The sequence below is a fragment of the Balaenoptera borealis genome, assembly GCF_965194805.1.
Source record: "Balaenoptera borealis genome assembly, chromosome: 20".
NCBI lineage: Eukaryota > Metazoa > Chordata > Mammalia > Artiodactyla > Balaenopteridae > Balaenoptera > Balaenoptera borealis.
Genome location: NC_138879.1, coordinates 51985384 through 52008354, shown reverse-complemented (window position 1 = coordinate 52008354; position 22971 = coordinate 51985384). Strand labels below are relative to the sequence as shown.

At 51.0% G+C, this 22971-nt stretch overlaps 2 protein-coding genes across 8 annotated transcripts in view; both read left to right on the top strand.

Annotated features, from left to right (window-relative positions):
• Positions 1-22786, top strand: part of ASGR2 (asialoglycoprotein receptor 2) — a 27089-nt gene extending 4303 nt beyond the window's left edge. For 4 of the 6 annotated variants that reach the window (XM_082371097.1, XM_082371096.1, XM_082371095.1 and 1 more), the window contains 7 exons: positions 1253-1372; positions 7796-7891; positions 8563-8637; positions 8757-8843; positions 8940-9085; positions 15726-15832; positions 16081-22786. In XM_082371097.1, the coding sequence (XP_082227223.1) occupies positions 1253-1372; positions 7796-7891; positions 8563-8637; positions 8757-8843; positions 8940-9085; positions 15726-15832; positions 16081-16237 (788 nt within the window). In that variant the 3' untranslated portion in view covers positions 16238-22786. Of the gene's footprint in view, positions 1-1252; positions 1373-7795; positions 7896-8562; positions 8638-8756; positions 8844-8939; positions 9086-15725; positions 15833-16080 lie in introns of all 6 variants that reach the window. The other 2 variants (XM_082371098.1, XM_082371100.1) reach the window with 1 other exon arrangement.
• Positions 9092-22971, top strand: part of LOC309617989 (C-type lectin domain family 10 member A-like) — a 29928-nt gene continuing 16048 nt past the window's right edge. For both annotated transcript variants that reach the window (XM_082371093.1, XM_082371092.1), the window contains exon 1: positions 9092-9322. The gene's annotated coding sequence lies outside the window, so the exon portion shown is untranslated. The remainder of the gene's footprint in view (positions 9323-22971) is intronic.

Sequence of the window (22971 nt, the reverse complement as noted above, 5' to 3'; positions counted from 1 at the left end):
GGGCCCACTGAGTGGATGGTGCTGGAGAGAGCAGTCAGGGCTCAGCCATGGGGTCCCCTCTGGGTGGGGAAGACTGTGGTCTGAGAGAGCTTCTCTCCCAGGGGATTGAGGAAGACTTCGGGGGGTGAGAGGAAAAGGGGAGGATATGCTGAGAGGGGGGAGTGGGCAGTGGGCTGTCAGAGACATGCCTGTCTGGGTCAAGAGGAAGGCTGGATGTGGCTGACGTGGAAGAAGGTGACAGTCCTTGGTGTGAGGGGTCAAGAGTTCTGGATGGATGAGGGGGTGCTTGGGTGTGGAGAGAGGGGGCTCAGGGTCCAAGGTGGAGAAGAGGAAGCGTTCTGTTCGCAGGAGGAAGACACAAAAGCAGGAGCCCAGGGCTGGGGGGGACAGCCACCGCCAAGCCTGCAGAGTTGGCAGGAGGGGAGAGGCCAGCTCTGCGTGTGCGAAGATGTGGGTGCACGAGTGTGAGAGCGTGTGGGTGTGTGAGAATGTGTGTGAGTGTGTTATGTGTGCTGTAGTATGTGCGAGAGTGTGTGAGAGGACGGGCATCTTAGTGCATGTGTGAGAATGTGCTAAGGAGAGTGCACTCATGAGTGTGAAATGAAAAAAGTGTGATTGTGTGTGTGTGGGGGGGTCAGGGCTCAGCTAGGTCGGGGGGGACGGAGAGGTTTCTGTGAGATGATAGAGTGCTAAGGGGAGAAGGTTTATGGTGGAACAGAGGTTTCTGGGGGGCAAGGGCGGAGGGAAGAGGGCAAGGAGGCCCTGAGTGGTGGGAGATGGGAGGATGGGCTTGGGGGGCGGCCCCTGGGGAGTGGTCCATGGTGGAATGACCCTGACTTAAGGATCCCAGTGGAATTGGGGACGTCTTTCCCAGTTTTGGATTTGTCTGAGGGGCCCAGACAAATTTTAAGACAGGGTCTAGCCTCTAGGACCCCCAGGTCCAAGATCAAGGCTCTGCACGCAGATGATGTGACTATCACATGCATGTGCGTCATATGCACCTGTGTGTGTGTGCATGTTTGCATGAGTTCCTGTGGGTGCGAGTGTGCAAATGTGTGTGTGTGCACGCTGCATGAACGCTGGGGTAAAGCCCATTGACTCCCCCAATAGCACCGCCTTCTACTTTCCTCCCGCCATCCCCCCCACAAGGCTGTACGTCCTCAGGCTCTGTTCCCCTGATGCTCCATGACGCTGGCTCTCCAGCTCCCCTGCCTCCGATGCCCCTCGCGTCCTGACACCCCTTCTCTTGCAGGGACGCCTCCTCCTCAGCCCTTTGTCCTGCAGCGTCTCTGCTCCAAGCTCCGCCTCAGTCTGCTTGTCCTGGGCTTCAACATCCTGCTGCTGGTGGCTGTCTGTGTGATGGGGTCCCACAGTAAGGGTCACAGGGGTGGGGCAGCAGTGGGGGAGGAGATACGGGCAGTGCTGGGGGCAATGAGAGCCACGATAGGGGAAGAGATGGGGGCAGTGCTGGGGCAAATATGGGGGCAGTGCTGGGGGCAATGAGAGCCACGATAGGGGAAGAGATGGGGGCAGTGCTGGGGCAAATATGGGGGCAGTGCTGGGGGCAATGAGAGCCACGATAGGGGAAGAGATGGGGGCAGTGCTGGGGCAAATATGGGGGCAGTGCTGGGGGCAATGAGAGCCACGATAGGGGAAGAGATGGGGGCAGTGCTGGGGCAAATATGGGGGCAGTGCTGGGGGCAATGAGAGCCACGATAGGGGAAGAGAAATATGGGGGCAGTGCTGGGGCAAATATGGGGGCAGTGCTGGGGGCAATGAGAGCCACGATAGGGGAAGAGATGGGGGCAGTGCTGGGGGCAATGAGAGCCACGATAGGGGAAGAGATGGGGGCAGTGCTGGGGCAAATATGGGGGCAGTGCTGGGGGCAATGAGAGCCACGATAGGGGAAGAGAAATATGGGGGCAGTGCTGGGGCAAATATGGGGGCAGTGCTGGGGGCAATGAGAGCCACGATAGGGGAAGAGATGGGGGCAGTGCTGGGGGCAATGAGAGCCACGATAGGGGAAGAGATGGGGGCAGTGCTGGGGGCAATGAGAGCCACGATAGGGGAAGAGATGGGGGCAGTGCTGGGGGCAATGAGAGCCACGATAGGGGAAGAGATGGGGGCAGTGCTGGGGCAAATATGGGGGCAGTGCTGGGGGCAATGAGAGCCACGATAGGGGAAGAGATGGGGGCAGTGCTGGGGCAAATATGGGGGCAGTGCTGGGGGCAATGAGAGCCACGATAGGGGAAGAGATGGGGGCAGTGCTGGGGCAAATATGGGGGCAGTGCTGGGGGCAATGAGAGCCACGATAGGGGAAGAGATGGGGGCAGTGCTGGGGCAAATATGGGGGCAGTGCTGGGGGCAATGAGAGCCACGATAGGGGAAGAGAAATATGGGGGCAGTGCTGGGGCAAATATGGGGGCAGTGCTGGGGGCAATGAGAGCCACGATAGGGGAAGAGATGGGGGCAGTGCTGGGGGCAATGAGAGCCACGATAGGGGAAGAGATGGGGGCAGTGCTGGGGGCAATGAGAGCCACGATAGGGGAAGAGATGGGGGCAGTGCTGGGGCAAATATGGGGGCAGTGCTGGGGGCAATGAGAGCCACGATAGGGGAAGAGATGGGGGCAGTGCTGGGGCAAATATGGGGGCAGTGCTGGGGGCAATGAGAGCCACGATAGGGGAAGAGATGGGGGCAGTGCTGGGGCAAATATGGGGGCAGTGCTGGGGGCAATGAGAGCCACGATAGGGGAAGAGATGGGGGCAGTGCTGGGGGCAATGAGAGCCACGATAGGGGAAGAGATGGGGGCAGTGCTGGGGGCAATGAGAGCCACGATAGGGGAAGAGATGGGGGCAGTGCTGGGGCAATGAGAGCCACGATAGGGGAAGAGATGGGGGCAGTGCTGGGGCAATGAGAGCCACGATAGGGGAAGAGATGGGGGCAGTGCTGGGGGCAATGAGAGCCACGATAGGGGAAGAGATGGGGGCAGTGCTGGGGCAATGAGAGCCACGATAGGGGAAGAGATGGGGGCAGTGCTGGGGCAATGAGAGCCACGATAGGGGAAGAGATGGGGGCAGTGCTGGGGCAATGAGAGCCACGATAGGGGAAGAGATGGGGGCAGTGCTGGGGCAATGAGAGCCACGATAGGGGAAGAGATGGGGGCAGTGCTGGGGCAATGAGAGCCACGATAGGGGAAGAGATGGGGGCAGTGCTGGGGGCAATGAGAGCCACGATAGGGGAAGAGATGGGGGCAGTGCTGGGGGCAATGAGAGCCACGATAGGGGAAGAGATGGGGGCAGTGCTGGGGCAATGAGAGCCACGATAGGGGAAGAGATGGGGGCAGTGCTGGGGGCAATGAGAGCCACGATAGGGGAAGAGATGGGGGCAGTGCTGGGGGCAATGAGAGCCACGATAGGGGAAGAGATGGGGGCAGTGCTGGGGGCAATGAGAGCCACGATAGGGGAAGAGATGGGGGCAGTGCTGGGGGCAATGAGAGCCACGATAGGGGGAGAGATGGGGGCAGTGCTGGGGCAATGAGAGCCACGATAGGGGGAGAGATGGGGGCAGTGCTGGGGCAATGAGAGCCACGATAGGGGGAGAGATGGGGGCAGTGCTGGGGCAATGAGAGCCACGATAGGGGGAGAGATGGGGGCAGTGCTGGGGGCAATGAGAGCCACGATAGGGGAAGAGATGGGGGCAGTGCTGGGGGCAATGAGAGCCACGATAGGGGAAGAGATGGGGGCAGTGCTGGGGGCAATGAGAGCCACGATAGGGGAAGAGATGGGGGCAGTGCTGGGGGCAATGAGAGCCACGATAGGGGAAGAGATGGGGGCAGTGCTGGGGGCAATGAGAGCCACGATAGGGGAAGAGATGGGGGCAGTGCTGGGGGCAATGAGAGCCACGATAGGGGGAGAGATGGGGGCAGTGCTGGGGCAATGAGAGCCACGATAGGGGGAGAGATGGGGGCAGTGCTGGGGCAATGAGAGCCACGATAGGGGGAGAGATGGGGGCAGTGCTGGGGGCAATGAGAGCCACGATAGGGGGAGAGATGGGGGCAGTGCTGGGGCAATGAGAGCCACGATAGGGGGAGAGATGGGGGCAGTGCTGGGGGCAATGAGAGCCACGATAGGGGGAGAGATGGGGGCAGTGCTGGGGCAATGAGAGCCACGATAGGGGGAGAGATGGGGGCAGTGCTGGGGCAATGAGAGCCACGATAGGGGGAGAGATGGGGGCAGTGCTGGGGGCAATGAGAGCCACGATAGGGGGAGAGATGGGGGCAGTGCTGGGGGCAATGAGAGCCACGATAGGGGGAGAGATGGGGGCAGTGCTGGGGGCAATGAGAGCCACGATAGGGGGAGAGATGGGGGCAGTGCTGGGGGCAATGAGAGCCACGATAGGGGAAGAGATGGGGGCAGTGCTGGGGGCAATGAGAGCCACGATAGGGGAAGAGATGGGGGCAGTGCTGGGGGCAATGAGAGCCACGATAGGGGAAGAGATGGGGGCAGTGCTGGGGGCAATGAGAGCCACGATAGGGGAAGAGATGGGGGCAGTGCTGGGGCAATGAGAGCCACGATAGGGGGAGAGATGGGGGCAGTGCTGGGGGCAATGAGAGCCACGATAGGGGGAGAGATGGGGGCAGTGCTGGGGGCAATGAGAGCCACGATAGGGGAAGAGATGGGGGCAGTGCTGGGGGCAATGAGAGCCACGATAGGGGAAGAGATGGGGGCAGTGCTGGGGCAATGAGAGCCACGATAGGGGAAGAGATGGGGGCAGTGCTGGGGCAATGAGAGCCACGATAGGGGGAGAGATGGGGGCAGTGCTGGGGCAATGAGAGCCACGATAGGGGGAGAGATGGGGGCAGTGCTGGGGCAATGAGAGCCACGATAGGGGGAGAGATGGGGGCAGTGCTGGGGGCAATGAGAGCCACGATAGGGGGAGAGATGGGGGCAGTGCTGGGGGCAATGAGAGCCACGATAGGGGGAGAGATGGGGGCAGTGCTGGGGCAATGAGAGCCACGATAGGGGAAGAGATGGGGGCAGTGCTGGGGGCAATGAGAGCCACGATAGGGGGAGAGATGGGGGCAGTGCTGGGGCAATGAGAGCCACGATAGGGGGAGAGATGGGGGCAGTGCTGGGGGCAATGAGAGCCACGATAGGGGAAGAGATGGGGGCAGTGCTGGGGGCAATGAGAGCCACGATAGGGGGAGAGATGGGGGCAGTGCTGGGGGCAATGAGAGCCACGATAGGGGGAGAGATGGGGGCAGTGCTGGGGCAATGAGAGCCACGATAGGGGAAGAGATGGGGGCAGTGCTGGGGCAATGAGAGCCACGATAGGGGGAGAGATGGGGGCAGTGCTGGGGCAATGAGAGCCACGATAGGGGGAGAGATGGGGGCAGTGCTGGGGGCAATGAGAGCCACGATAGGGGGAGAGATGGGGGCAGTGCTGGGGGCAATGAGAGCCACGATAGGGGGAGAGATGGGGGCAGTGCTGGGGCAATGAGAGCCACGATAGGGGGAGAGATGGGGGCAGTGCTGGGGCAATGAGAGCCACGATAGGGGGAGAGATGGGGGCAGTGCTGGGGCAATGAGAGCCACGATAGGGGGAGAGATGGGGGCAGTGCTGGGGCAATGAGAGCCACGATAGGGGGAGAGATGGGGGCAGTGCTGGGGCAATGAGAGCCACGATAGGGGGAGAGATGGGGGCAGTGCTGGGGCAATGAGAGCCACGATAGGGGGAGAGATGGGGGCAGTGCTGGGGGCAATGAGAGCCACGATAGGGGGAGAGATGGGGGCAGTGCTGGGGGCAATGAGAGCCACGATAGGGGGAGAGATGGGGGCAGTGCTGGGGGCAATGAGAGCCACGATAGGGGGAGAGATGGGGGCAGTGCTGGGGGCAATGAGAGCCACGATAGGGGAAGAGATGGGGGCAGTGCTGGGGGCAATGAGAGCCACGATAGGGGGAGAGATGGGGGCAGTGCTGGGGCAATGAGAGCCACGATAGGGGGAGAGATGGGGGCAGTGCTGGGGCAATGAGAGCCACGATAGGGGGAGAGATGGGGGCAGTGCTGGGGGCAATGAGAGCCACGATAGGGGGAGAGATGGGGGCAGTGCTGGGGGCAATGAGAGCCACGATAGGGGGAGAGATGGGGGCAGTGCTGGGGCAATGAGAGCCACGATAGGGGGAGAGATGGGGGCAGTGCTGGGGGCAATGAGAGCCACGATAGGGGGAGAGATGGGGGCAGTGCTGGGGCAATGAGAGCCACGATAGGGGGAGAGATGGGGGCAGTGCTGGGGGCAATGAGAGCCACGATAGGGGGAGAGATGGGGGCAGTGCTGGGGGCAATGAGAGCCACGATAGGGGAAGAGATGGGGGCAGTGCTGGGGGCAATGAGAGCCACGATAGGGGGAGAGATGGGGGCAGTGCTGGGGGCAATGAGAGCCACGATAGGGGGAGAGATGGGGGCAGTGCTGGGGCAATGAGAGCCACGATAGGGGGAGAGATGGGGGCAGTGCTGGGGGCAATGAGAGCCACGATAGGGGGAGAGATGGGGGCAGTGCTGGGGGCAATGAGAGCCACGATAGGGGGAGAGATGGGGGCAGTGCTGGGGCAATGAGAGCCACGATAGGGGGAGAGATGGGGGCAGTGCTGGGGGCAATGAGAGCCACGATAGGGGGAGAGATGGGGGCAGTGCTGGGGCAATGAGAGCCACGATAGGGGGAGAGATGGGGGCAGTGCTGGGGGCAATGAGAGCCACGATAGGGGGAGAGATGGGGGCAGTGCTGGGGGCAATGAGAGCCACGATAGGGGGAGAGATGGGGGCAGTGCTGGGGGCAATGAGAGCCACGATAGGGGGAGAGATGGGGGCAGTGCTGGGGGCAATGAGAGCCACGATAGGGGGAGAGATGGGGGCAGTGCTGGGGGCAATGAGAGCCACGATAGGGGAAGAGATGGGGGCAGTGCTGGGGCAATGAGAGCCACGATAGGGGGAGAGATGGGGGCAGTGCTGGGGGCAATGAGAGCCACGATAGGGGGAGAGATGGGGGCAGTGCTGGGGCAATGAGAGCCACGATAGGGGGAGAGATGGGGGCAGTGCTGGGGCAATGAGAGCCACGATAGGGGGAGAGATGGGGGCAGTGCTGGGGCAATGAGAGCCACGATAGGGGGAGAGATGGGGGCAGTGCTGGGGGCAATGAGAGCCACGATAGGGGGAGAGATGGGGGCAGTGCTGGGGGCAATGAGAGCCACGATAGGGGGAGAGATGGGGGCAGTGCTGGGGGCAATGAGAGCCACGATAGGGGGAGAGATGGGGGCAGTGCTGGGGGCAATGAGAGCCACGATAGGGGGAGAGATGGGGGCAGTGCTGGGGCAATGAGAGCCACGATAGGGGGAGAGATGGGGGCAGTGCTGGGGCAATGAGAGCCACGATAGGGGGAGAGATGGGGGCAGTGCTGGGGCAATGAGAGCCACGATAGGGGGAGAGATGGGGGCAGTGCTGGGGCAATGAGAGCCACGATAGGGGGAGAGATGGGGGCAGTGCTGGGGCAATGAGAGCCACGATAGGGGGAGAGATGGGGGCAGTGCTGGGGGCAATGAGAGCCACGATAGGGGGAGAGATGGGGGCAGTGCTGGGGCAATGAGAGCCACGATAGGGGGAGAGATGGGGGCAGTGCTGGGGCAATGAGAGCCACGATAGGGGGAGAGATGGGGGCAGTGCTGGGGTGGGGGAGGGGACGGTCAGATGGACGGTGATATGGAACACAGCGCAACCCACTTCATCCTGTTCCGTCTGACAAGGAGCACAGCTGCAAGTGGAGCTGCAGACCCTAAAGGAAACTTTCAGCAACTTCTCCTCGAGCGCCTTGATGGAGATCCTGGCTCTAAGCTCCCATGGTGAGTGGGCACGCCCCTAGGGGAGGGACTGGGATGGGCTGGATGGTCAAGGAGTTGGTTTATCAGCATGGGTTTGCTGGACTCCGTTCTGCGTGCCCAGTGCTGGATCTGCAATAGGGGAGTGTTTGGGGGGTGCTGGGGGCAGGGTGTGCACACATGGGGGCAGATAACCCAACCGGAGAAGCTGGGCAAGGCTTCCAAGGATGCTGATTCCTGAGCCAAGGGTCCCTGAAGGATGAGTAGGTGTTAGAGTGGAGGATGGAGGTTAGAGCCAGGTAGAGAGCAGAGTCTGTGATGACCGGGGCATGAGGAATACCACTGCCCATTCTGGGACTCTAAACGCGTCCAGTGTGGCAGGAGGTGTGGGCCAGAGAGGTGGGTAGGGGCTGGGCCATGCAGGCAAGCCGTACTAACTCGTGAGACTTTATTTTGAGAAAGTGGGGTTCCATCGGAAGGATTTAGCAGTGGACAGGCCTGCGCAGTTTACGCTTCAGAAAATCACTGCGCAGCGTCGGGAAGAGTGGACGGAGTCAGGGAGACCAGTGGGTGGGGCGTGCAACGTCCTACGTCAAGGTAATGGTGGCCCAGACTGGTGCTCCAGTGGTGTGAGGATAGAGGGATGTAGGGGATGCGGGACGGAGGGAAAACAGTTTAGCTTTCCTCTTTTTCAGGAGGCAGCGCCGCCGGTGACAAGGTGACATCTCTGGAAGCCAAGCTGGAAAAACAGCAGCAAGACCTGAAAGCAGGTCAGAGACTCTCCCTTGAGTGTGTGTGTGTGTTTGTTGTGTTTCCCCAGCCAAATGCTGGAGTCCTGGTAGGTGGGCACACCCACTGCCCACACCATTGTCATCACTCTGGCCCCTAGATCATGCCACTTTGCTGCTTCATCTGAAGCACTTCCCGGTGGATATGCGCACGCTGGCTTGTCAGCTGGCGTTCCTCCAGAGTAACGGTAGGGACCGGGCGGGGTGTGGGGGGGGGTCTCCAGTCCCCCCTGCCTGTCCCGTCCAGCTGGATCTCATCTCCCTCTAACCCCCGATGCCTTCAGGCACAGAATGCTGCCCGGTGAGCTGGGTGGACTATGAAGGCAGCTGCTACTGGTTCTCTCGCTCCGGGAAGCCCTGGCCCGAGGCTGAGAAGTACTGCCAGCTGGAGGACGCCCACCTGGTGGTCATCAACTCCAGAGAGGAACAGGTGAAACCGTACCTTTCCCAAAGGCAGGAGGAAACCTTGGGAATGCAAACTCTGGGAGGCTGGGTCAGGCTTGTTTTGTTATTTTTTCTAACCTGAGGAAGAATCCAGAAGCAGAAGTCTGGCCCAGCTCTGGGAGATCCATGATGGAATCTAAGCCATTGATTCGAAGAGGTGGGAGATTACAGCCCGGAGTTGGGGCAAAGGACAGGAGCCAGGTGACCAGGTGATGAGGAGCAGGTCAGGAGACAGAATATATGGCAGGATGAACTAAAGGGCCGGGACTTGGGTGGAGAACACAGTGGAGCCGCTGAGAGTCCCTGGTTGCTGTGTGCTGGCCTTGGCATGTGATGGTCCCTTGGGTGAAAGGAACAGAGTGGGCGGGATTCCCAGAGACTCACCTGCTGTGGGTTACTGGGTTTCTCCAGAGCACCCCAGGTCTCCCTTCCTGATGCTATCACCAGACCACAACCCCAAATGGCAAGTTCACAGGGAAGAACCAACCCATTAGAACAGGTGGGGCATTTCTGGGAAAAGTAAATGGTTATATTTACTGAGTCCTTACTATGTGCCAGGCACTTTTATATATCCACTTTAATCCTCACAACCCTATGGGGTAGGCATTCTTGTTATTCCCCACTTTGCGGGGCATGGAGATGAGGGAACTAAAGAGCAGAGAGGTTAAGTAACTTGCCACACATTCTGCATGGTAGAATGATTCCAAACATACCTTGCTTTACCAATCAGGTTGAAATTGCCAATATTCTATCAGTATTGGCGTATAAAATATCAATTTCATGTGGGTCAACCTAAGATTTCAGCAGTCTGTGATTTGGTCCACAAAATTTCATGCCGGCTACAACTTCATGGTGGATGGGATTGTACGTTCATCATTTAAAAAAAAAAATTATTTCTTTATTTATTTGGTTGGTTGCACCAGGTCTTAGTTGTGGCTCTCGGGCTCCTTAGTTGCAGCAGGCGGGCTCCTAGTTGCGGCATGCATGTGGGATCCCTGACCAGGGATCGAACCCGGGCTCCCGGCATTGGGAGCGCAGAGTCCTATCCACTGTGCCACCAAGGAAGTCCCCACCTTCATCATTTTGAAGTGAACGTCAGTGTCCTGTTTAATGCTTTTTGCCTTGAATTTGTCTTCATGTGATATGAATAGACTGGTCCTTGATTTCTTTTCGTGTGCATTTACTTCATGTATCTTTGCCCATCCTTTTATTTCCAACCTTTCTCAGTCTCATATAGATGAGTGATTCTCAGCCTTTGCAGTATACTGTAAGCTCTTGAGGAATTTAAAACATATTGACACCTGGTCTCACACTCAAAGATTCTGATTTAATTAATCTTGGATTCGTCCTGGGCACTGAGATTTTTTAAGGTCTCCCCCCTACCCCACCGTGTGATGCTACTCTACTGTTCAGCTAAGCTTAAGGTATTTCTCCTACAGGTTGTGTGTAGTTGTTTTGGGTTTTTTTTTTTTAAATAAATAAATTTATTTATTTATTTAGTTTTGGCTGTGTTGGGTCTTCGTTTCTGTGCAAGGGCTTTCTCTAGTTGCGGCGAGCGGGGGCCACTCTTCATCGCGGTGCGCGGGCCTCTCACTATTGCGGCCTCTCTTGTTGCGGAGCACAGGCTCCAGACGCGCAGGCAGTTGTGGCTCACGGGCCTAGTTGCTCCGCGGCACGTGGGATCTTCCCAGACCAGGGCTTGAACCCATGTCCCCTGCATCGGCAGGCAGACTCTCAACCACTGCGCCACCTGGGAAGCCCTGTTTTTAGTTTTTAAAAACTGAGTATGTAAGAGACTTTTTGCCTTTAAGAGGTGAGTGTATCTCATTTACATTTATTTTTCTTTTTTAAAAAAATTTATTTATTTTATTTATTTTTAGCTGCGTTGGGTCTTCGTTGCTGCGTGCAGGCTTTCTTTAGTTGCGGCGAGCGGGGGCTACTCTTCGTTGCGGTGAGCGGGCTTCTCATTGCGGTGGCTTCTCCTGCTGTGGAGTACGGGCTCTAGGTGCCCAGGCTTCAGTAGTTGTGGCACGTGGGCTCAGTAGTTGTGGCTCACGGGCTCTGAGCTCAGGCTCAGTACTTGTGGCACACGGGCTTAGTTGCTCTGTGGCATGTGGGATCTTCTTGGACCAGGGCTCGAACCCATGTCCCCTGCATTGGCAGGCGGATTCTTAACCATTGTGCCACCAGGGAAGGCCCTTTTTTCTTTTTTTAATTGAAGTATGATTCACAATATTGGGTTAGTTTGAGGTGTATAGCAAAGTGATTCAGTTATATATTTTTTTCAGATTATTTTCCATTTTAGGTTATTACAAGATATTGAACATAGTTCCCTGTGCTATACAGTAAATCCTCATTGCTTATCTATTTTATGGATAGTAGTGTGTATCTGTTAAGCCCATACTCTTAATTTATCCCTCCCTGCCCCCCTTTCCCCTTTGGTAACTATAGGTTTGTTTTCTATGTCTTCTATGTTTGTGAGTCTGTTTCTGTTTTGTATATAGATTCCTTTGTATTATTTTTTCTATTCACATATAAGTGACATTATATAATATTTGTTTTTGTCTGACTTAGTATGATAAGCTCTAGGTCCATCCATGTTGCTGCAAATGGCATATTTCATTCTTTTTATGGCTGAGTAATACATATATATATATATATATATATATATATATATATATATATATATATATATATATATATATATATATATATACCACAGCTTCTTAAGCCAGTCATCTTAAGCCAGTGTCAGTGGGCACTTAGGTTACTTCCATGTCTTGGCTATTGTAAATAGTGCTGCTATGAACATTGGGGTGCACGTATCTTTTCGAATTAGAGCTTTTGTCTTTTCCAGATATATACCCACAGGTGGGATTGCTCGATCATATGGTAACTCTATTTTTAGTTTCTTAAGGAACCTCCATAGTGTTTTCCATAGTGGCTGCACCAACTTACATTCCCACCAACAGGGTACGAGGGTTCCCTTTTCTCCACACCTTCTCCAGCACTTATTATTTGTAGACTTTTTGATGATGGCCATTCTGACCAGTGTGAAGTAATACCACATTGCGGTTTTGTTTTGCATTCCTCTAATAATTAGCCATACTGAGCATCTTTTCATGTGCCTGTTGGCCATCTGTATGTCTTCTTTGGAGAAATGTCTATTTAGGTCTTCTGCCCACTTTTTTTATTGAGTTGTTTGCTTTTTCGATATTGAGCAGTATGAGTTGTTTTTATATTGGGAATATTAACCCCTTGTCAGTTGCATCATTTGCTAACATTTTCTCCCTTTCCATAGGCTGTCTTTTTGTTTTGTTAAGGGTTTCCTTTGCTGTGCAAAAGCTTTTGTTTGATTAGATCCCATTTATTTTTGCTTTTATTTCTTTTGCCTTGAGAGACTGATCTAAGAAAATGTTGCTATAATTTATGTCCAAGAATATTTTGTCTATGTTCTCTTCTAGGAGTTTTATGGTGACATGTCATACATAGGTTTTTTTTTTTTTTAATAAGTTTATTTATTTATTTATTTATTTTTGACTGCGTTGGGTCTTTGTTGCTGTGCACGGGCTTTCTCTAGCTGCCGCAAACGAGGGCTACTCTTCGTTGCAGTGTGCGGGCTTCTCATTGCAGTGGCTTCTCTTTTTGCAGAGCATGGGCTCTAGGTGCGCCGGCTTCAGTAGTTGTGGCTCACGGGCTCCAGAGCACAGGCTCAGTAGATGTGGCGCACGGGCTTAGTTGCTGTGCGGCATGTGGGGTCTTCCCAGCCCAGAGATCAAACCCATGTCCCCTGCATTGGCAGGTGGATTCTTAACCACTGTGCCACCAAGGAAGTCCCAATATATATAGGTTTTTAAATCATTTTGAGTTTATTTTTGTATACGGTGTGGGGGAGTGTTCTAATTTCATTGATTTACATGTAGCTGTCCAGTTTTCCCAGCACCACTTGTTGAAGAGACTCTCTTTTCTCCATTGTATATTCTTGCCTCCTTTGTTGTAGATTAATTGGCCGTAGGTGTGTGGGTTTATCTTTGGGCTCTCTCACTTACATTTATTTTAAGATAGATATCTTTAATCCAGTCTTTTTTTTTTCCGTTTTATATGCTGCTTTTGTTTTCTGCCATCTGCTATCAGAGATGTATTGTTTTTGTTTTTTCCTCTGTGTTATTTTGGACTAGATGTAGCCTGTTTTTCATTATACTAGTAATTACTGTCATAACTTTAAATGATGGGCTGAAACTTATTGGCTTCGAACAATAAAAGAGTTTATATAACTTTCCATATGAAAGATGAGGAAACCAGCACACCTTCACATGCCTTACTCTTTTCTCATTTTTAAAATTGAGATATCATTCACATTTAACACTGTGTAAGTTTGAGGTGTACAGCATGCTGGTTTGATACATTTACATATTGCAATATGATTAATACAGTAGTGTTAGCTCTCACCTTTATCATGTCACATAATTATCATTTCTTTTTTTGTTGAGAACAATCAAGATCTAGTCTCTTAGCAACTTTGAAGTTTATAATGCCTTGTTCGTTTCTCTCCCACATTTCTTAAATGTTTGCATGAATAGTTGGAGTCTCTTCTATCTTTGAATTTCATTAACCTCGTCCAGATATATCTCAGTATTGCTCATTCTCTCTGTGTTTTTACTCTGAGGCCAGGAGAGTCCTTTTAACACATAAAGTTAGGTTTTCTAACATTTTGGAAGATTTTCTTAAGCCCTGTGTTTGAAAATTTTTTCTTGACCATTTGTTCTCTTTTCCTCTGGAGCACATCATCCAAAATGATCTCCATTGTCTGCCCCCATAGCCATCATCTTGTTGCTATTTACTTCTATCTTTCTGTCTTTTCCTCTGTATTCTGGGTTCTTTTCTCAAGCCTATCTTTTGTATCTCAGGCTTGGTTTTTTGCTGAATTGCTGGGTTTTTTTGTTTTTAATGTACTTCAGAATTTTCTCTTCAATTTCTTCCCTTTACTTTTCATTGTTATCTTTCTTCTTTGATATATTGTTTCATATTTTTATGTCGTTCATCTCCTCTTTAATGTTTTTGAGGATGTAAGTTGTTCTCCAGTATCTTCTTATGTTTTGAAACATGCCTTCTTTACAAAGTATATTTTTCACCTCTCTTTTGATATCACAGTGCTTTTTTCTTCCTCCTCTTCCTTTCCATCCTCTTTATTTTTGCACAAGTTCCATGATAATACTCCCCTGTGCAACTTCTTTGAACGGGCTGAATTCTTTCTTGCCTGTTATTTATTCGTGAACAGGGCAGATGCGTTCTTCTGGACTATCTTCTTCGATCATCTGGCACTATTTCATTCCTCCCCTCAGTCTTCAACACAGAGGGCTGGATACTGATGATTTGTATTCTTTGTTCAGTTATTCAGCTTCTTGTGGTGATGGGAAGAGGGGACTGGGGCAGGGGGCAGCAGCGAATAGAATATCTTGTCTCCAGTCACTTTCCCTCCAGCTCTGTTGACTCCCTTGATTTTGGGGAGCAGCCCTACCAGCCTCTGAGGGCTGTCCCTTCATGTGCAGGATTTTGACCTATTTGCAGGATTCTAGAATTCAAAGGTGCTACTGTACCTGCCTTTAGATGAGGTGACTAACTGCAATCTTAGTTGGGTCTCTAGGACATGAGAGTGGAATTAGGAAATTTTCCTCCAAATGCAGTTGGAGACCTTTCATATGCTGTCCAAGGGAACTGCTACACGTGCATGTTGGTCACCCATCCTTCTGTTCCCTTCATAAAACAAGGTGATCACACCCTGCCTCTGCTGCCCTCCCAAACCAGGGGACTTAAGTTCCCAGGAAGAGCCATATCTATAAGAGAAAGCTGCTCGGATGTCTGTTGTCCTAGGAGGTGTGCCTGAACCCTGGCAAGCTATCTCAAAGACCACTTTTGTCCCAGCCCTTGCCAGCTGGATGACTGGGCCGCCCCTCGCACACAGGGCATCTTCCTATTTTCAGCCAGACTGCCAGACTCCGTGTAGCCAAGTCATAACAGGGCTCTGGGCAGTGGGTCCAAGCTTGGAAGCTCTGGGGCCTGGAAAACAACAGAAATGACAGCTATACATAGAAGCAGGAGCAGATAAGTGTACGTGAGAGGCGAGTGAAACCGAGATCCTTAATGGGTCACTGGGGCCCATGGGGGCAGCAGGGACCGGGGTCAGGATCCAAGAGTTTGAGGCTATGGGCAGAAGACAAGGAGAAGCCTAGAATCTGAGTCTAGCAGCCGTGCGTTAGGAATAAAACGGGAGAACAGGTCAGGGGGCAGGGGTCACGAACTCAGGCACTGGATTGATGCTCTGGGCTCCACGACTACCGTGAGTTCCTTGACCTCACGTGTAAAGTGTGACTCTGTAGGGCGCCCAAGTTAGAGGGCTTTATGAGATTTAAATAAAATAATCCTTGTAAAGCACTTAGTGCGAGGTTTAGCCTAGTAAATATTCACTAAATGCTAGCTATGGTTGCAGAAGAAAAAGCAAGGAACTAGTGTTGGGAGCGGATGCTTCAAGGTGGCAGCAGATCAGGCTGGGGAGGGCTGAGGGAACCGTCGCTGATGCCTGCCTGGAAGTACAAGGGACTAGAAACTTCCCTCTGCCTGTTTTCCAGAAATTCATTGCACAACACACGAACCCCTTTCAAACCTGGATAGGCCTCACTGACAGTGATGGCTCCTGGAGATGGGTGGATGGTACAGACTATAGGCACAATTATAAGTAAGTGGCTTCTCCTCCTCTCTCCCTGTTAGTTTGGCCTGGGGACGGCCATCTGGTCTCTTCCCCCAGTACACTCCCACTCATCCCTCAGGGACCAAATTCTCCAGCCATCCCCCCCCAAGACTCCCAGACCCCAAGGCTGCAGCTGCTGCTCCCCGAGCCCCCCAAGGCCACACGTTTCTGAGGTGGGGATGAGGGTTGCTGGGATGAGGGGGCGTCCAGAGCTGAGCTCTGTCCCGCCTTCCTAGGAACTGGGCTGCCACTCAGCCAGATGACTGGCAGGGGCACGAGCTGGGGGGCAGCGAGGACTGTGCTGAGATCCGGGGGGACGGCCGCTGGAACGACGATTTCTGCCAGCAAGTGAAACGCTGGGTGTGTGAGATAAAGCGGAACATCACCATCTAGGTGTCCTGACCTCCAGCAGACCTCTGACCTGCACCCCACCTGCCTCCAAGTCGTCCACTGGGCATTTCGAAGAAAGGAAGAAGAGAGTCCTCAGTGGCGTGGGGAGGGGTTGAGGAGACATAGAAGGGGGTGGTTGAAGAAGCTTAGACCCTGGGGAGACTGAGATCCCGCCTCCTTCTGAAAGTCACTGTAATTACTATTATAATTTTCGGCCTCCTCAGTGGAGTAGGAAAAAGACAGATACTTGAAACTCTGCGTGGATTGGTTATTTGGAACTGGGAAGTGTAGGATACAAAGAAGATGGAGGGAGAGGGTCTGGAGGAGAGAAAGCTTAAGTGCTAGATGGCTGTGCTTGACACCTAATCTTGAAGACACGGGTCAGGGAAGGGAGGGAAGAGGATTGAAACAGAGGAAGGCCCCGTGGAAGGCACTGGTGGGGGCGGGGAACTGGATGGGCTGGGGCTGGAGGGTCTGCCCACACCCTGAGGGGTTCCCTGCAGTTGGGATCCCCTCCAGAAGAGGTTCCAGGAAACACCCCTGCTCCACTGTCAGCCTGGGAACTGTGAACTGGGCTGGCGAAGGTCAGTGACAAAGGTGTGCTAAGAGAAGGAGGATTGGTATGACCCCAGACAGACCTAGACGTGTCTCCAGCACATGGTGTCTCCAACAGTCTCCACAGTGGGTAAACTGCACCTTCCAAGATCATTCTGAAACTGACCTTAAAAGAGTCTGTAATCAATTAGAATTTTTGGTTTTATTTTTATTACAAAAGTAATACATACTAGTAGTTAAAAATGTTTCAAACACACACAAACACACACACAGGGAGTCTCCTCCCCTCACCCTTCCCACTTCTCTGCAGAGTTAACAATTTCATGGATACTGTATTAGTCAAGGGTCTCCAAAGAAACAGAACCAATAGGATGTATATGTACCAATAGGAGATATATTGGCTCATGTGATTATGTAGGCTGACAACTCCCGAGTTCTGCAGGTGAGCTGAAGAGCCCCAAGGTTCCCATCTGAGTGTGAAGGCTCAAGACCTAGGAAGAGCCAAATGTTTCCATGTGCCAGTTTGGAGAGGGTCAGGCAGGAAGAACTCTCTCTTACTCATAAGAGGGCCAGCCTTCTTGTTCTATTCTTGGCTTCAACTGATGGGGTGAGGCCCACCCGCATTAGGGAGGGCAATCTGCTTTCCCAATTCAAATGTTCATCTCATCCAAAACACTCTCACAGACACACTCAGAATAATGTTGGACCAACTATCTGGGCACCCTGCGCCCCAGTCAAGTTGACACATAAAAATGAACCATTACAGGGTTCCTGTCAGGATGTTTCCTGTGTATGTGCATATATGTGATACTACATGTCATTAAGTAGCTTGTTTTTTCACTCTCCAGTGTCTCATTGATCCAATCTATGCTATTTCCTGAGAGGTTTTACTTCACTGAATTTAGCAGGGGTAGAGAATTCCAAAGTATGGATGTGCCATATATTATTTAATCATTCTCTGTGGTGGGTGAGTAATTGCTATTTTTGTTTGTTTTCACATATACTGTTTCAAGCAATTTTTGCTTCTAAGCTTGTGCTGGGTCAAGACTTCCCAGTTTTTAGCTGCAAATTTTTCTAGGACTTTTCCTTCAAAATGTATGTAATTGGCATTAAATTTAAAAATTATGACAGAAATAATACATACAATTTAAAGTCTTGTAGCGCTAGAAGCAGTTACACGAACTGTTTCCTTCAGCCACTCCTGCTGCTTAGAGAAACCACTTTTAGTGTTTTAGCTGTTTCCCTTAATGTTGACATTTGTACTTCTAAATAATATGCACAAACTGATATCTCTTTATCAGTTGTAGACATTATTTAGTCACTTTTTATCACGTAGATGGGCACAATTTTCCAATTTAGTCTATAACAATTTTTGCTTAAATCCTAATTCAGAATCTGTGTCAGTTATGGCTGTGTCAATATTGTTAACTGCTGAACCAAGTAGTATAATCTGATTACATTTCCTTTCTTGCACAACTTTTGTTTCTTCTGAAGTTAATAGTTGAAAAATTTGCTTCATATTCTTTGAACCAATTGCAAAGTCTTCCTTAACTGTAAAAAGGCTGACAACATAATTTTCTGCACGTGCAAACTGGTCACATAGCCAACACTTCAGTTTTAGTTTTTTCCTAGAGCCACCAGGGTGAATCCAAGTTTTATGGGGCCTGAAATGTACACAATTTTGGAGAGGCCTCCTTAGGAAAAAATACAAAATTATGAATATAAAATTAAGCATAAAAATTACTATTTACTTAAGTTAGAAAAAAAAAGCTGAAAGCTACCATAAACATCACAAAATACAGAAAACTGATATAATATTTTTAATAATCTTCCAACACACCTGTGAAATCCATTTTCCCCACACTTTTTGGCTGCATATTTACTGTTTACTTCTGCATGTGACAAAGGTGTTGTAAGGTGACTTTCCACAGAGAGAAGAGAAGGATAATTGAGGGTTTCCTCTAGCATGTTTCTTCTTTACTACTGATGTCAGTGCTTCAGGGAAGCTCATGGCCCACCTTCATGTCACCCCCAAGTGAGTCTACACAGTGGATGCCAACAGTGCCCATGAAAGCCATGCCTGGGCAGGTGAGCCAGCCCTAAGGATGAATGATGTGACTGCAAAGCACATAGCAGGGTCCCTCTCCACTCCAGCCAAACCCGTATTTCCAACCCAACTTCTTAGTTGGATTAAAAAAAGGCCACCTGACACAGAGGGAAATGTGAAGGAGAAGTCGGAGTGAAAAGTGACGTGGTCATCTTAACTGGTTATAGTTATTTGTTTTTATAATTGACAAAAACTTCTGATCATGGCCTCAGGTACCATGTAAGGGGCCCACAATCGGGCCTCGAGCTCAAGCTCCCTTAGGCTTCCTGTTGATCCACTTTTGTACCTTCCCCTCCCCCATACCCCCCCCCACACACACACACACCTTCCCCTGCCAGCAGTTTTCTTGGGACTTCCCTATAGTCCTGGGAAACCCCTGGACCGCCTCTTTCTCCTGGGCTGGATCCTCTCTTCCCTGGATCCGTGTGTTCTTTCTTGGTTTATCCCCTTGTTTTATTGAAGCATCCCCTCCAGTAGCTTCCTGGAAAAGGAAGGGACTTTTTTGGATAGCTTGATTGGTCGTTTGTGGAAATATGGAATTCTAGGTTGAAAATTATCTCCCTTCACCATTTCATATGCCTCACCCCGTGTTTTCCATGTGCGATGTGCTGTGGAGAGAGCTGACCCTATTCTAGGCCTGATCCCTTGGATGGGAACTTTCCCCCCTCTTTAGGATGCTCCCTTTAACCCTGAGGTCTGAAAATCACCACTGACGCGCCTTTGGTGCGGGTGTCGCAGTCACTATACCCAGCTCTCACAGGCTTCTTTCATCTGGGAGAGCGGAAGGAGACGGTGTAACAGATGTGGTTGGGGGCCCAGTGGCTGGGGGCCCAGTGGTTGGTCTTTGGGGCCGTCAAGAGGGTTCTGGTGCTACTTGCTTGGATTCTGCCTCTGGTGTACTGCGCTGCGTTCCTCCCTGCCCACTGTCCCTCGGGCTTGTATGGGAAACCTCTGGAGAGGTTTGTCCACATCCTCACCTGCATTTGGTTGCTGTCACTATTTTTTTTTTTCTTTTTTTAGCGCCATTCTAATAGGTATGTGGTGATATATTACTGTGGTTTTAATTTGCATTTCCCTGATGGCTAATGTTGTGCATCTTTTTATGTGCTTATTTTCCATCCATATATCCTCTTTGACACAATGTCTCTTTATGTCTTTTGCCCATTTTCTAATTGGATTTTCTTTTTCATTTTTTACTGTTGAGTTTTGAGAATTCTTTATATATTCTAGATACTAGCCTTTGGTTGGAGATGTGGTTTGCAAACATTTTCTCCAAATCTGTAGCTTGTCTATCCTTTTAACAAAAACTCATTTCTGAAAAGACTGTGATAAATAAAATGTTGGCAAGCCCAATTAAGGAACTGAGAAAAGTGACATGACTACTTGAGATAGGAGGTTAAATGACACTTTTCCTGTTTTATAGAAATTTGGCTGAATTCCCAAAACTAAGAATGATTGTTGACAAGTGCTTATACATTTAAAGCAGAGAAGAACTGGGGGTTGGGGGAAATGGGGAGATATAGGTCAAAGGGCACAGATTTCCAGTTATAAGATTAACAAGTTTGGGGATCTAAGGTACAGCATGGTGATTATAGCTAATAATACTGTATCGTATACTTTTTTTAAAAAAATTAATTAATTAATTTATTTTTGGCTGTGTTGGGTCTTCGTTTCTGTGCGAGGGCTTTCTCCAGTTGCGGCGAGCGGGGGCCACTCTTCATCGCGGTGCGCGGGCCTCTCACTGTCGCGGCCTCTCCCGTTGTGGAGCACAGGCTCCAGACGCGCAGGCTCAGTAGTTGTGGCTCACGGGCTTAGTTGCTCCGCGGCATGTGGGATCTTCCCAGACCAGGGCACGAACCCGTGTCCCCTGCATTGGCATTGGCAGGCAGATTCTTAACCACTGTGCCACCAGGGAAGCCCCTGTATCATATACTTGAATGTTGCTAAGAGAGCAGATCTGAGATGTTCTCACCACAAAAAAGAAATGGTAAATATGAGGTGGGTTGGAAGTGGTAACTAATACTATGGTGCTAATCATTTTGCAATTTATAAATGTATCAAATCAACACATTGTATACCTTAAACTTACACAGTGTTATGTGTCAATTATATCTCAATAAAGCTGGAAAAGAGGGACTTCGCTGGTGGCGAAGTAGTTAAGAATCCACCTGCCAATGCAGGGACACAGGTTCGAGCCCTGGTCCGGGTAAATCCCACATGCCGTGGAGCAACTAAGCCCATGTGCCACAACTACTGAGCCTATGCTTTAGAGCCTGTGAGCCACAACTACTGAGCCCACGTGTCACAACTACTGAAGCCCATGCACCTAGAGCCTGTGCTCCGCAACAAGAGAAGCCACCGCAATGAGAAGCCCGTGCACCACAACGAAGTAGCCCCCACTCGCTGCAACTAGAGAAAGCCCGCGTGCAGCCACAAAGACCCAACACAGCCAAAAATAAAAATAAATAAATAAATAAATTTATTAAACAAAACAAAACTGGAAAAGAAACCCAGAGAGGAGCTGAACATAACTAGTCATAACTTACTAAGAGATGATAAAAAAGAAACCATTCTTCTTCCCAGCCGCTGTAAGTGAAGAGTAGGGAGTTAAGATTATTTCAAGGGAATTCTTAGATGCAGTGAGAGATTCAACTCTTTTTTTTCTCTCCGTATTGGGGAGAGGAATGCTTCTCCATGCCCCATTGGCCAGATGATGGAGTCCAAAGGGAACCAATGTAGAGACTGGAGTTGTCTTCAAGGGAGTAAGACAGGCATGTCACTACCAGGCCAGATAGTAGTTAAGCTGCACACTCTATTGGACTGCTATTTGAGAGGGGCAAGAAGAGTTTGCGGGGAGGCTGTGGATGTGTGCTGAGGAGTTTTGGAGTAACTGTGGAGAAATAGACTCGTCCTTGACAGGAGAAGTCTGAAGACATAAACCTGGGCTGGAGCTGCCGCATTCATCAGTTGATTGGGTTACACTTGGTTGTCTGTCAGGGAACCTGTGAGCCGACTGGACCCCATGGATGTCAAACTTGAACCACCTAGAGAGGACCCTGCCCAAGAGGACTGCATGGCAGTGGGGCTGAAAGAGGATGTGGGTATACAGCTGCAATCTGGGGCAGGAACCAATGGTGACCATCACAGAGGGTAGTGAGAGAGCTCACCATCCTCATGAAGAGCTGGTATGGTGCAGAGGGTCCCATAGGGGTCTCTGAAGTACCACACAAGTAAGGCCAGTGTTGGAGGCCTGCCATGAAGAGCAACTTGACCACCACAATAGCACCAGGTCACAGAGCTCTTTTCCTTGAATTCTCCTCTCCCTTGCCCCAACCCTCAAGAATCAATGAAGAGAAGAGGAAAGAAAGAGAAAGGAGGAACCAAACAGTCCATTACTCCTGTCCTAGGTTCTCCAGAAGCAGATCTGAAATGAGGAACCCTGTGAAAGTAATTCATTAGAAAGTGTTTTTAGGAAAATTAAGGATATGGGGGAACAGGATGAGGAAGATAAGGACTTCTAGCAGGAGTATAATAGAAGTTGACCGTAAGATGAGGGTTCTTGTAAAAATGATTCATGAGGAAGTGGCTTTAGGCAATATTAAGCAAAGTCCTGTGGTGGTGGTGGTGGTGTAACAGGCTCAATCCCACAGGGGAAGAATCGGGACAACGCTGGTCGCATCTCAGAGTTGTCTCAATCAGAAACAAGGGATCTGGAGTATTTGAACCCTTGCATCGACAGTCATTGGTTAAGGGTGACCTGTGGTTGGCGAGAATGTAAATTCCAAGATATTTCCTGCTTTCTTTGTGCCCAGATGGAGCATGTTCTAGCAGCTTGAGGGCAGTCCGCTGACAAAGAGACACAGGTGCTGCTTGTTAAGAACAAAGTCACATTGGAAACCAATGTGCTTGAAAAGAGTGAAGGAATCTGAGCAAAATCCGGATAGTGTCTGCTACAGCCAGGCCACTGCAGATCCTGTGTTGGTGCTGTATAAAGCTTTAATTGGATGCAAGTTTAAAGCTTAATTTTAGACTGCACTTTAGAGACCTGAAATTAAGACTGATCTTATAGCTGAAT